At 51.5% G+C, this 13,732-nt stretch overlaps 4 protein-coding genes across 4 annotated transcripts; all 4 read left to right on the top strand.

The window, feature by feature from the left end:
* Positions 1–146: 146 nt before the first annotated feature.
* On the top strand, positions 147–1,723 carry N7458_003810 (CCCH zinc finger protein; the record flags this gene model as incomplete). Its single annotated transcript, XM_056907192.1, has 3 exons — positions 147–192; positions 251–1,069; positions 1,152–1,723. The coding sequence occupies 3 exons, from the start codon at positions 147–149 to the stop codon at positions 1,721–1,723; spliced, it is 1,437 nt and encodes a 478-aa protein (XP_056767919.1).
* A 5,326-nt stretch (positions 1,724–7,049) lies between these two features.
* Positions 7,050–9,092, top strand: N7458_003809 (putative bZIP transcription factor; the record flags this gene model as incomplete). Its single annotated transcript, XM_056907191.1, is given in 3 exon segments — positions 7,050–7,421; positions 7,432–7,838; positions 7,946–9,092. The coding sequence occupies 3 exon segments, from the start codon at positions 7,050–7,052 to the stop codon at positions 9,090–9,092; spliced, it is 1,926 nt and encodes a 641-aa protein (XP_056767918.1).
* Positions 9,093–11,353: 2,261 nt separating this feature from the next.
* On the top strand, positions 11,354–12,445 carry zrfA (high-affinity Zn(2+) transporter ZRT1; the record flags this gene model as incomplete). The annotated part of the gene is made up of 1 exon (XM_056907190.1): positions 11,354–12,445. One exon carries the CDS (start codon positions 11,354–11,356, stop codon positions 12,443–12,445), a length of 1,092 nt encoding a protein of 363 aa, XP_056767917.1.
* Positions 12,446–13,208: 763 nt separating this feature from the next.
* N7458_003807 (glycosyl hydrolase family 43 protein) lies at positions 13,209–13,664 on the top strand (the record flags this gene model as incomplete). Its single annotated transcript, XM_056907189.1, has 1 exon — positions 13,209–13,664. One exon carries the CDS (start codon positions 13,209–13,211, stop codon positions 13,662–13,664), a length of 456 nt encoding a protein of 151 aa, XP_056767916.1.
* Positions 13,665–13,732: the final 68 nt, after the last annotated feature.

The raw sequence follows: 13,732 nt of genomic DNA, 5'->3' as shown, positions 1-13,732 counted from the left end.
TTCGCAGCTCCCAATTTCTCATCAGCTCACTTGATTCCCCCTACTTCTATCTCATAGACCCTCAGTCAGCTCGTAGACTGGTTTCATCTTCCCTTCATTCTTCTACACCACTACTAACCACCTACCCCTGACTGTAACAGCTCACCATGACAGAGAATGATGATCTTTTGGCCAAGATTGGCCAGCTCGCAGGTAAGGTGCTTTAGCTCTCAGTTTTGTCTCGGCAATATCACTGACATCACCGTCGCAGGTCAAATCAACAGGCACAAAACTCAGACCACCCAACCCTATCAACCGTCATCTCACCAGTCGCAATACGTGTCTCGTCACGCCCCCTCTCACCCAGGATGGGCACCTTACTCTCGAGGCAGAGGAAGAGGCCGCCATGTAGCGCCTCATCGGAATCGCACACTAGTTCTCAACAATGGAACGCCTGCTTCCGTCCACAGCAACACTTCTTCCCCAGGCCCATCCAGTGACAACGATGGGGAGGCGCGTCAACCGACAACTTCCAACGGCTGGGTCGCAAAACGCGATCGCCATATGCAGCTGATCAACTCTGCCGTCTACGATAAAGAGAAGCAAGCTCGCGCCAAGGCGATGGAGGAAACTCGCAAGTTCAAGGAGCAACGACGCGCCGAGCGGGAACAGTCCAAGGTTCTTCGATACGCGCAGGCTGCCAGAGGCGGTGCGACAGTGTCGACGACCACGCAACCAGCGGCTGCTCACCAGATTCTTGTGAATGACATCCCATTCAAGGTTACACATGGTGGCAGCAAGTTGGTTCGGGTATCAAGTATGAAAGCCTTGCATGACCTGTGTTTCCCTGGAACTGGCTTACCTGTTCTAGATGATCCAAACACAGCCAACATCACACCCAAGCGAGTTAACGTGGCTGGTGTGACATTCGTCCGGAGCAAAAATGGCAATCTCCACCGTCTTGGAGCTGTGGCCTCGAAAATGTGCGTTGTCGAGACGGTAAACACTCGAGTCTATGCTAACTGCCACCGAAGAAATCCAACCACAGTCAAGAAACGCAACGAACTCTGCAAAAGATTCACCACGACCGGTATTTTATTTTCCAATGGACCGCGCCTTGCTCCGCCTTCCCTCCACTGCACGTGGATACTAACTTATACTCACCCTTCTAGGTACATGCTACAAGGGGCCATCGTGCCCATTTATCCACGACCCCAGCAAAGTAGCCATCTGCAAGGATTTCCTTCAGACAGGCCAATGCAGTGCCGGTATGAGTTGTGACCTTTCCCATGAGCCCTCACCCCATCGCTCTCCCTCCTGTGTGCATTTCCTTAGAGGCCGGTGCTCCAACCCTGATTGCCGCTACTCGCACGTCCGGGTGACACCCGGCGCCCCCGTTTGCCGCGCCTTCGCGACTCTCGGATATTGCGAGAAAGGTGCTTCCTGTGAAGAGCGCCATGTGCACGAGTGCCCGGATTACGCCAACACTGGTGCCTGTCATAAGAAACGTTGCCAACTTCCCCATGTCGACCGTGCTGGCCAGATCCGCAAGGCTGCTGCCGCCGCGGCGAAAGCTGAGGCTGATAACGAGGATGAGTCTGACCAATCTAGCGAGGACGAGGATTATGATGCGATCGACTCGGATGATGTTGATTCGGACGAGTTTGATGATGTGTCTGCAGAGCTCCTTGAAGGAGTGGATAGTGGCGAGATGGCACAGCAGCATGACTTTATCAAGTTCTAAGATGCAACTCCGACGACCACGGACAAGGTCTTAGTCTCCGGGCGAGTTGTAGTTGCCTGGACAGCGTTGTTTTGTCCCTTTTTCTCATTATTCCCTCCCCTTGGATGGTTTTTATCAAAAGCCTATGATACCCCGGAAGAACTCAAGAAATTGAGCAGCAGAGAGAAAGAAATGGGAAGGTAGAGAGAAATGGAATATTATTACTAGCAGTACATAAGATTATCGTGTTCATCCGTCCATAGTAGTCCATGGTAGGCTGCTTGTCCCCGACTGCGTTAGCATCATCACTTAGACGCAGGGAGACCTCCAGGGTTGTAAAAACACATGCAGTCCTGAAGCTCGGGATACTTTCTTGAACTTGGTATCCCTTGCCAACCTTAGGCCCGTTTCGAAGGAAATCTTATATTTGAGGCAAATGACGAGAACATGGACGAGTTACAGAGGCCGGTGCATATTACCAGATTTCAGAGTGGCTCTATGGTTTCAAACGCGGTAAGCAGGGCTACGACCCGCTACCACGACGGATCTATTGCCATACCTAGCTTTGAGGAATACAGACATATGGATATAGGTTTTAGATAGGAATGGCGGATAGTGCAACTCGCAAGCAGCCCTGGCCCTTTACACTATGACAAGTTGTAGGCATCCTATCAATATGGAAGTCACGCACTTCAAGGTGCAAACTAGGAAATGCCAGACAGATATCACTCATAATTAACACAAAAATACTTCTTAGCATAAGTACACAGTTCGTCCAACGATTCACTCTCCGGCTAAGTCCTGATCATAAACCCCAAAATTCAGTCGCATACCCTAATGACTTACGATGTGATTAAACTGCAGCACTCGAGTCCGGCTGACCGATGAAGCCCGTGCCGGGTTTCACGGCCAAAATAGTTTACTTTTTATCTAGTTCGCCTAGTCCGTTCTAGTTCCGGTAGTTCCTCCGGCAAGACTGTGGTGCTTGTGATCGGATGACGTCTCGGACTTGCCGTTCGCATGTACTCGCGCAGCTTGTTCCGGTCAGCGGGTTTTGTCTTAGATGATCGTCGTAATGATCAAGAGTATGATTATGATTATGCTATTTGCGGCGGTTTTGCTCTGTCTAAGCTAACCTAAACGTGCCGTGCCATGTTATGGTCCAAGTGTAGCCGTTCTAGGCTTTAGGTGGAAGGTGGGTAGATTTGAGTTTTGGTTCGTAGTGTATGAGCGGGATGAATTGATCGCGTGTGTCGTGAGGACATCTGGCCGAGCCACCCGCGCTATTTGTTGATTTGTTGATGTGAACTGAAGTAATGTCGTGTGTTCTTATGCGGGACAATGTACGGGAGATCGTCGGGTCGAAGGATGATGCGCTTGCTGTGTGATGGCGATAGTTCGATGCCCTTTGCGTTTGCCTTGTTTTGCTTTTGTGGTGGCTACACTGGATATACTAGATCCGTCAAGGAGGTTCCAGTTAGTCTTTTTGAAATTCGGGGGCTATGAGGTACATGGGAAGATTTGGCTTTGAATGGATCGATGGATTGTTGGTATTTGATATTGCTCGAAGGTCCAATATTGGATTCTTAGGTGTTCTTGTAAACGACGTGCTCCCGGACCCGATAATCGAATAAGCCAAAAGACTAAATATATCAGAACGGTATGTTCTGACATAAACGGGACCGATATAACTAGGTAGCGCACATAACGTTAGGGGAACCAGTCCTAACAGTTCTGGAGTGGTGCAACATGTATTTCCTGTGGTGCGCGTCAATGTCGTAGAAGAATGGTCTTCCATACCTCAGAAACTTTGCGGTTTAATGTTTCCTTTTTTTAAGGCAAACGCCGTACCCTTCGAGGTGAGAATAGATGCGGTATCGTTCTGAGTCTTCGTTGTGAACATTCTCTGGCCATTTGATATGACTCTTCATCGTTGACCAGGACTTTGAGGGAAGCTGTAGGCGGATAAAGACAAAGACAAAGTAACTAGAGAAAGAGAACTTATTTTGAAAGACTTCGACAATCTCTTAATCTCTCCCATACGACAGTCCTCATTAGGGGATATGCCCAAGACCCCGAAAACGATCCTCAAAATGACTCACTCCCTCACAACTCCAAAGCACCTACAACAGTCAGCAACAAACCCTCCTACACAATAGCGGTCTACAAGCAACAAACGAACCCCATCACCAAAAACCGCCCTATAGGCCCCATACCGCCCATCCTCATCAAACACACCCCCCAAAGTGGAAACTCCAATCTCAAATACCAACCCCATCCAACCAAACACAACCTCAATCCTTCCTCCAGACGGACCCTCTGAGCCCAAGCCTAACTCCCACTCACTCAGCTACGCAGCTTAAGCATTTCCGGGCTCATGTGCCCGACATGAGGTCCCGAGCTGGAGTTCCAGCCTAGAAGCGAAGATCAGATCACGTTAGTCGTTAGTCATTAGGCAGGGACCGCCCCAGTCAACGGACTAAAGTGAGGCTGTGGGATACGCACGTTTCAGAGCGTTGGGCCTCCACAGTTTCTTGTCCCGGGACGGGCCTTGGGTTCCTTCTATTAGATTTTGTAAGCTGGCGTTGTTACTGGTAGGTCGGATTTTGTGCTTAGGGGTGTAAGACCCGGGACGGGACCCAGTGGTTTGTTTGGAGGTGGGGGTGTTGGTGGGCTGGGTGGTGGGAACTGCCCAGGGAGAGAGGGCCGAGTGGGGAGGGGAGATTTGGATTTGTACATACTGGACATACTATTCGGAGTTCTTGGCGGGTTTGGATTGATGAGGTGAGTCCTTCTGATACAGTGGGAAGATGTGACTTGTGTAATATTGTAGATTATATCATTCTCTGTGTATTTCGTAGCTATAGACGGTATAGATTGTATAGATAGATGGACATCTTAGATATTCCGATACCCCAACGTCCAGCAGCCTAAACCAGAACGCAAAACGGGAAAGAAAAAAAACACTGTTTCCTAGATTGCAAGATTCGATCCAGGCCCGTCATGAACTGGCCAGTCACCTATCAAGCCACCATCCCATCAGCCGACATCACTGACAGCCCCGTTCATGCCAGGACAGGACGACGGAGGGACGAATCTAACTAACCAACCAATCTCCCATCTGGTTAACGCCCAAGAGCCAAAGTCCCCTTCACCGAGAAGCACATTGCCATTCTCTCCATACAACCTTTGATCATATCTACAGCTCTGTAGGTACAAGGTACCACGCGCATGACATCCCTCCCAAGGCGCCGAGACAAGGCACACAAGACCTTCAACCTGAACTGCCTACTGGCTACTAGCAAGTCAGTCCTCGTCAGGATCAAGTCAGGGTCAAGGTGAGGATCAGCCCCCCCAACACCAGTCTCGGTCTGGATCTCAATTGGATAGATTGGGCGCTTTCACCGCCATCTGGTAAACGGGAGCTGGGCGAGTCGCGATTCGCGAGTCGCACTCACGGGACCGCCGGGTCCCCAGCGGGGCGGGCCTATCAGCGGCTGGAGATGGGATGCTGAGATCCTGTTGGTGGGGTGGGGGCTCGGGATGACTATGTTTAGATGGGAGATGGGATATAGAGGAGGGACTGTTCATGTATTACTGGTGTTATATACTGGGTGTGTCTGAGCGTGGGTGTTGGGTGGTGTGAGAGGGATAGGAACGGGTAGTATTGAGCGCTTGGGGCGGTGGGTTTGGTTTGGTTTTTGGTTTTGAGGGGGATGCGTGGGTGGTAGGCTGCTGTTTTCTTCCTTGGTGTATTTTATTTTTGTTATTTGGGTTGTATCATTATGGATTCAAGATGAAGGTTGATTTGTTGAGGGTTAGTTACTATGAGCACTGGGTGGTTTCCTCGATAGGCGAGCACTAGAATGATGGAGTTGGCTGGAGGGTAGTCAGTACTAAGGTTTCATCACGATGGCATCATCGTTTGACCTAGGAGTTTTCTAGCGGGTGGTCTCCGGGCCTTAGGAGACCAGGCAGGCGCACGAGAGTGAAACCGAGGGGATGCTCGTCACCAGAGCCATCCGTCGGGGAATAGGCGAGTCTGGCTGAGTCTTAGGGCCATAATGGTGGTCTTGGGAAGTATCTCCGGGCTGGCCCTTGGAGTCCTGTCGGTGGCAGCAGTCCCGTCCGCCAGGCGTCATCTGGAGGGGACGAGTGATCAATGCAGAACATCCGTGCATCACAGGTTGCGGGAAGACAGCTTTCTGGCTTGGGTTCTGCAAGGCGGAACTTGGGAAAAGTTGGGAACCATCAACCATGGGGGGAGAGGGGGTGGATCAGCGGCGGGCCGGACCCGTTTGGCTCCATCTGAACCAGCCCGTGAGTGGATGGCAGTGACCAGTACTGAGCAAGAGGTGTACTGTACTCTGTCGACAATAAGAAAGGGTCAGAGATGCAGCGCAGAGTGCAGAATGACAGGAAGCACGGTCCCCCCCGTCTCCGGTCTCAGCGGGCCGCTCAGGAAACCGATCGATAGGCTCAGGGTTATCGATAAGCCGAGGGGTTGTGGTTAGGTAAGCAGGGATTGTGTAGCACTATTCTTGCAGCGCAGTGGATAACCGTAAATTATGGAGGGGGTCCATGGTTCTCCAATCTATAGCGTTCTCCTATCAGATCCTCTATCACGTTGGGCTCTCATCGGAAATCGCACGGTCTGTTCACGAGCCTGCCAAAAACAAACTCGTCAAAAGAAAAAAAGAAAACCCCAAATCCCCCAAATCCACAAGAATAGCCCATCACCACAATGCACGTCTGCCCAAGAGGGGCGAAGCAGCCAATCGTCGTCGGCTGGTCTGCCCGGGCCCTCCCACTCCCGCGCAGACCGCTGGATGTACCCAGAGACTTGGAAGAGACCGGCACCCTCAATCAGATTCACCCGCAACAAAGAAGTCATCGCCAGGTAGACAGAAGCAGGTACCTATCGCAGCCCACTGCTGCCAGATTCAGCACGAGCATGCGCCTGCTACAATTAGCCGGGGTCTCCCCCTTCCTGTTCGAGTGTGTGAACCAAGTGACTTGACAGTATCATTTTTCGTGGTCTCGAACTCGAACCCGAACCCATCGAGTGACCAGGGTCTATACTCATACCCTCCGAGCTCTGTACAATTCGGCCTGTACAGGAAATCCCCCGCCTTCGCTCGCGCTCTCTTTTCTCGGTCGGCAGATCCGTGATCTTCTTTCGATCCTCTTTTACTTCGATTCTTTCCCTCCTCGATTATCTTCATTTTCATCTTGATCTTTACCCTTTCTTCCTTCCCCTTTCCATCCATTTTATCATCTTCTCCCCCGCCTCTCATAATTCCTGCCCACTACGACCACTCTTTCTCCTACACACCGCCTCTTCACCATGGCACGATACGCCCAGTTTGACTACTACCAACAATCCTCCTCAACACTAGATGTGCCTCCATCCGAAGAAGATGAAATGAGTGTCCTGGACGATAAGATCCTCGACTCAACCTCCCCAGGCCTCTCTGACCCCCGCCGCCCCTCCTACGACGCAGACGCAGCCGCCTTCTCATATCGCAACTCCGTCTGGTCCAACTACTCCCATCCCAATTCTGACCAGTCGCACTCCCGCCCCGCCCATCTCCCCCAGTCCGTCCTCGACTCAACAAGTGCCCAGTTCATGACCGTCGACGGTCCCCAGCCCTATGGCCCACCCCAGCCGTCCTGGTCGCTCTCCCGCACCGCCTCCGGCTCATGCACCCCCCACCGCGTATGATCAGTACCCCTCCGAGGCAGAGCAAACTGCCACCTCGGGGCCCTTTTCGGGCGGTGCGGTCGGGCCGGTGGGTGCGATCCCGATGGGCGCGGTGTCGTATCGTGGTGCGGTGAATTTTGCCGCGCCGCCAGGCGCAGGAGGGGTGGCCATGTCCCCGCAGTCGAGTCAGGGTTGGATGCCGGCGCCGATGGATCTGGCCGATGCGGCCGCTGCGGCGAAGAGCAGTTCGTATCGGAATGGGTCGCCGTTGACGCTGCGCCGGGATGGGATCCGCAAGAAGAATGCTCGGTTTGAGATTCCCGCGGAGCGCACGTTGAGTAATATCGACCACTTGATTAGCCAGTCGACCAATGAAGAGGAGGTGAAGGAGTTGAAGCAGCAGAAGCGGCTGTTGAGGAACCGACAAGCAGCGTAAGTGAACCCGCTAAAGTGAGAACGGAGTTGCGTTTTTACCACTTCGTTTTTACCACTGCGATCTCGGTCACGATGTCCGGCCCTACTGACTCTTTGAATCACAGCCTCGACTCGCGCCAACGCAAGAAGCTACATACGGAGAAACTCGAAGAGGAGAAAAAAAATTATACCCATACTATCAGTCAGCTGGAAGATATGCTCTCCAGCCTGCAGAAGCGGGAAGCCGAGTTGATGCGCGAGAAGAGCGAGTGGATCGCCCAGCAACAGCAGATCACCACCTACCTCGAGAGCATGCACATGGAAAAGGACGAGATGATCCGCAGACATACGCTGGAGACGGCCGAATTGCGCAAGAAGAACAACATCTTGCTCGAGACGGTCGAAAAGCTCGAGCGCGGCGGCAAGACCACCATGGCCGATCAAGCTCAGGCTCACGTCCAGACTGCCGACTTTACCGGCTTCGAGAACTTGTCCATGGATACCGGGCCTTGGGATGAGTTCGGCATGGCAAATGGTCTTTCTATCCAAGATACTACAGTCCCCGCTTCTCACAGCCTGCACCATGTCCAACCGCAGCCGCAGCCGCAGTCCCAGACACACCCTCACCCCCAGCCTCTCCATGTCACCGAGCGCGCAGCCGACAAGCCCGCCTCAGAATACCCCTTCAGCTGGAACGCCTTCTACATGTGCCTCCTCTTCGGTGCCTTCATCGCCTCCAAAGCTAACACAAACCTCGCCGGCCACTCCCTCCCCCAGCTCTCGGAAGAGTACCGCGCCGAGTCCGCCAACGTGCTAAAGGCAGTCCTCGCCTCCTCCCCACCAGACCTCACCCACCCCTCTGCAATTGCAGTCTCCGCATCCGCCCCGCAACCCTCCATCACCATGGACATGACCCAGATAGGCGCCTCGCACGGGCGTCCCTCGACGCTGGACCAGTTACACGATACGCTCGTCCTGCCCAGCGAGGACCAAGAGCGTGCGCAGGTCTTCGCGCTGAATGCGGATCAGTATAACAGCCTGACAACCTTTGAAGATGATGGCGCGCCGTTCAAGGCGCAGCCATCGAATCTGCAGGCTGCGCTGGCGGCGATGCGGAGTAACGCCGCGCAGCACCGGGTACATGCCGGCGAGGACGTGTACTCGCGTAGTCTGATGTGGGAGCGGGTGCCGGAGAAGGTCATTCGTGATTTCCGGCGTATGGTGCAGGAGTATGGGGGCAGTCCTGTCAAGGAGGAGATGATGACTTTTTGAGTCTCGGGGTGTATGGCATAGCCTGGTGAATGCTTGAGCATTTTCAATTTGGCTATTCGTCCAGCCCACACTCTCGGGTTCAATGTTTGTCTTTCGTCTTTGGTTGACGTCTCCGCTCTGACTCCGCGCTCTCGATGTTTGATGCTCGATGCTCGACGCTTCGTCTGGCCTTGCTTGACTTTTCTACGACAGGAACCAGCAATGGTTCTCAGTTGCGCTGGGAAAACTCAAATGTAGAACCAGCGCCCTGAAGAGCCTATCATGCCTACTTCCCCCTTTTCCTTGTTTGATTCTCTTCTTCTCGTTCATGATTTGTTTTCAACACAACCCTTCCGTGTGTTTAGCGACTAGCGATTTGCCTTTTCATCCTGCGTTTTCGATTCATGCTATTATGCCTATTTTATCATTATCTTGTTTTATTTTTTTTTTTCAGCGTTGCCTTTTAGCGTGGTTGGGAGCGGTTTGTGCTTTTTGTTTTGTTCTTGTTTTGGGATTGGGCCCATATTATGGAAATTTGGTTGGGCGGCGGCATTGGATATGAGAAATGAAATGCGATGAACATGGTTGAGAGTTGGATTTGAAAAGGGATGTGTATACAGACAGACTTACCCTGGTTGGTGATGTGGACATGTGTTCATGTGTTACGAAATTATGAAGATCTGCTGTTTTGATGCGATTACGTTGTGTTTTTTTTGATTTCTCTCTTCTCTTCTATATTTGCTTTTCCGGTTGGGCTTTTGGTGGTCAATTGGGATTGGGGTGGATGACTTTTTTCCTCGGGATGGATGTTTGTTTACTTGACGTTGACATTCTCTTCTTTCATCTTCTTGCCATGTCATGGACTCTGATCGTGTCTTCCTAGAGGTCCAGACTCATCTACAGACTTGACCTTGAACGTGGCTTGAGCTTGGCTCCAAGGTCGACGGTCCTCTTCCCTGGCTTGTGAAATCATTTTTTTTGTTCTTTCAGCCTTTTTGTTGACTACACTTTTGATGTGAAATGGCGGCGACGCCGGGATGAAACGAATGTTATGAAGATATGATATGACCATGCAGTGACTATGATACTATACAGGTGAATTTTCATTACACGCGAGATGGCTGTGAATGACTATGGCTATGACTATGATTTCTTTAGTAATACCTTACCTACCACTGGATAGAACTCACGTTGAGTCATGACAGGAAGACAATGTCACTTACCACCTCTTCCTGATAATCTCGATGGCCTTTCTATTGGGTAGTACTTCATTGGATCTGGATCAACGGTAACCGCCGTTCGCGCCACCTCGGCGTTTTCCCCGTTACGGTACTAGGTTTACCCGGTGCAAGTGGGTATAAACAAATGAAAACTACGACAAATAATCTGAATCCTGACATCGGCTGTCTCCGAGGGGTCGTGCGTTGCATGTGGACCTAGTCTGATGCTGACGCTGGTCGACTCAGTCGATATCCATTTCCCACCCAGGGTCCAACCCGACCAACCATATCCCATATCCCCTTCTCTGAGCAAATTCCCTACTCTGTCAAAGCTAACAAGGTTCTCTTATTTCTATACCACCTACCCATTCTGGCTAATCACTTGCTTTGCAGTCAGACTTGCCGTGGTAGGCCGTTCTCCACGTGGGGTCTTGGCTGGGGGACCTTGGGGGCAAGTCATCGTGATGGCGACATCCAATGATCTCGTCGAGAATCAGGTCCACCGTAAAAGTCTCCGAGTAAGCTAAGAGATACTTCCAAGCCTCTCAAGCTTTTTTCCAAGATATTTGTTGACGTGCTTTTCTAGGCGCTGCTGTTGTTCCTGTCGGTGGTGGTTTTGCCTTGCTGCGGTTGGTATATGGGAGGATGTACCCCCCGGTATTAGTGATTATAGGGGAAAACTAACAGCAACAGGAGAGAATCACTCGACAGAGTGCAATTACTACTCATTGACCCATTACGACTACGATTGCAAAGTTTGATGAGACTAGACCATGCGATGGGGGGCCAAATCTGGTTCGGCCAGAAGCGAACCTCCCAAGGTCCTCAGGGCGACGGCAGTCCCGAACGCATCTCGCTAATACACCAGGGTTATAAAATGGACAGGAAAATCCTTTCCCAAAGGTAACTTTTCTCAGACGTGTCCAATTTCTTCCATAACTTCTCATTTCCTGGCCTGAGCGTGTCCCTAACTGTCACTATCAGCCTCTCTCTTCGATATCAAATTAGGGCTTGACCAATTTCTGGGCAAGGTCACGGTTATCCACCATCACAACCACCACCATGTCCAACTTTGACCCTCACAATGTCGACCTCGACACTGTAGACCCCACTCAAATAATCTGTTACATCAATAGCGAAGGCAACCAATACGACGGCCGCCTAGGCGCCCGCATCTCCGCCATCTTCGTCATTCTAATCATCTCCTCTGCCACGACATTCTTCCCCGTCCTCGCCAAACGGGCCCCCCGTCTCCGCATCCCATTATACGTCTACCTCTTCGCCAAATACTTCGGTGCAGGCGTCATCATCGCAACAGCCTTCATCCACCTCCTCGACCCGGCCTACGGTGAAATTGGCCCAGCCTCCTGCGTAGGCATGACCGGCCACTGGGCCGATTACTCCTGGTGCCCGGCCATCGTCCTCACGTCCCTGATGATGGTATTCCTGCTCGACTTCGGTGCCGAGCGCTACGTCGAGAAGAAATACGGTCTCTGCCGCGATGACCCAGAGCCAATCATGGCTTCCGGCGTGGAAGTAAACCACCTGGGTCTACGCAGATCAAACTCAAACTCGCATTCCCACTCTACATCCGCGCTCGACTCAAAGGACAAACAAGCCAAAGAAGTCGAAGCCCAATCCCTGGACGAAGGCCAACTCGAACGCTCCTTCCGCCAACAAATCGCCGCCTTCCTCATCCTCGAATTCGGCGTCATCTTTCACTCCGTCATCATTGGGCTCAATCTCGGCGTGGCAGGCGACGAATTCGCTACGCTCTACCCAGTCCTCGTCTTCCACCAGTCCTTCGAGGGTCTCGGTATCGGCGCGCGAATGAGTTCCATCCCCTTCAGGAAGGGGAGTTGGTTACCCTGGGCTCTGTGCACGGCGTATGGTCTGACAACCCCGATTTCCATTGCGATTGGGCTGGGTCTGCGGACGACGTATAACCCGGGCTCGTTTACGGCGAATGTGGTTTCGGGAGTGTTGGATTCGATTTCGGCGGGTATTTTGATTTATACCGGGCTTGTGGAGCTGCTGGCGAGGGATTTCTTGTTTGATCCGCATCGGACTAGGGATGATAAGAGGTTGGCTTTTATGGTTGTTTCGTTGTTGTTGGGGGCTGGTATTATGGCGCTGTTGGGGAAGTGGGCGTAGGCTGGTTAATGGAGATTCCCTCTTTCTTTCGGTTAGGGGGTGATGGAATGAAGGGCTGGGTGGTAATGAGATGCTGCTGTGGCGGTTGTTGTGTGTGTCGCTGTCGCTATTGCGTCTGTTCTCTTATTTGATCATGCTACAATACCCGATACTTGATGCTTTTGCATTAGATAGACTGGATGGACACTTCTTTTGGTTTATTTGAATATCAATATGCTTTGATACTGTCTTACTGGTTGGGGTTCCCACCCTGTCGTTGCAGTTGAAATTTTCTCATAGTCTGATTTGTAGAGGCAACAAACTCGAGATGTGACATACAGCTAATTCTGGAAAGATACTTCAAGCACGTCTGAAAAAGCTCCCGTCAATAGAGTGAACTTCATCGCTTATTTTCTGAAACCCTCGAAATTGTCATGGATGTGTGTTCCTGCAGATGGAATTGCTCTGCAGGAAGTCAAATATATAAAGTACGCGTAAGATTTAAACTGTTGATCTTACTTCCACTCAATTCACTGACAAATGCCCAGCTCCACTTTTTGTTACCGGCTCCACGTCTAGGGATTTGCTCTCACGAATTGTATATATAATTCCTTAAAATACTGGCCATTTCTTCCATCCATTAGCTACATCCATTTCAATCCAGTCATCAACAAAGTCCTTCAAACAAGCCATCATAATTTCTCAAAGAGTCCTCGGTTTAGGCACCGTCCTCTATAGGACCTTTGTCCACGGCCTGGTTTTGACAGGCGATCCTAGCCTAACTATGGATCTTACAGCTGATGCGGCCGATAACGCTCTTCTGGCGGATTGGGACATTACTGTCGTTTCCACCCTCCAGCAAGCTCTGGAGGCTACCGTCGAGTATTCTGGTAGCTCCGAGAGTACTACGGTTGACGACGGGACTTTGAGTGCAACTGCGAATGACACGTCGGTTATCATCATCACAGCTGGCGCTGACAGCCCAGCTGGCTATGTCACGGTCGAAGACTCTGTGGCGAATAGGTGGTCCCTGACCGACTCTTCATCTTGGACTGGCACAGCTTACTCTGGATATGGCACATATTACATTGGAGTTGATCTTGATTCGACTTCCACCTGGAATCTGACTGCCGATACTTGTGCCTATGATTTCACAGACACCGAGGAGTCGGTTACCAACGTCAAGAGTGCTGGCTTCACACTGACTTACGACAAATCCTCTTCTGCAACAGCTGGCTAGACGAGAAGACAATATCACTTTCCGGTGGCGGCTCATTGGTTCCTGGTACCTGTAATTAAGCCGGGCAT

Source organism: Penicillium daleae (genome assembly GCF_028827525.1).
Source record: "Penicillium daleae strain IBT 16125 chromosome Unknown utg000004l_segment0_segment0, whole genome shotgun sequence".
In the NCBI taxonomy this organism is placed as follows: domain Eukaryota; kingdom Fungi; phylum Ascomycota; class Eurotiomycetes; order Eurotiales; family Aspergillaceae; genus Penicillium; species Penicillium daleae.
Note: the sequence above shows the minus strand (reverse complement) of the source record. Positions and strands in the feature narration are given on the sequence as shown.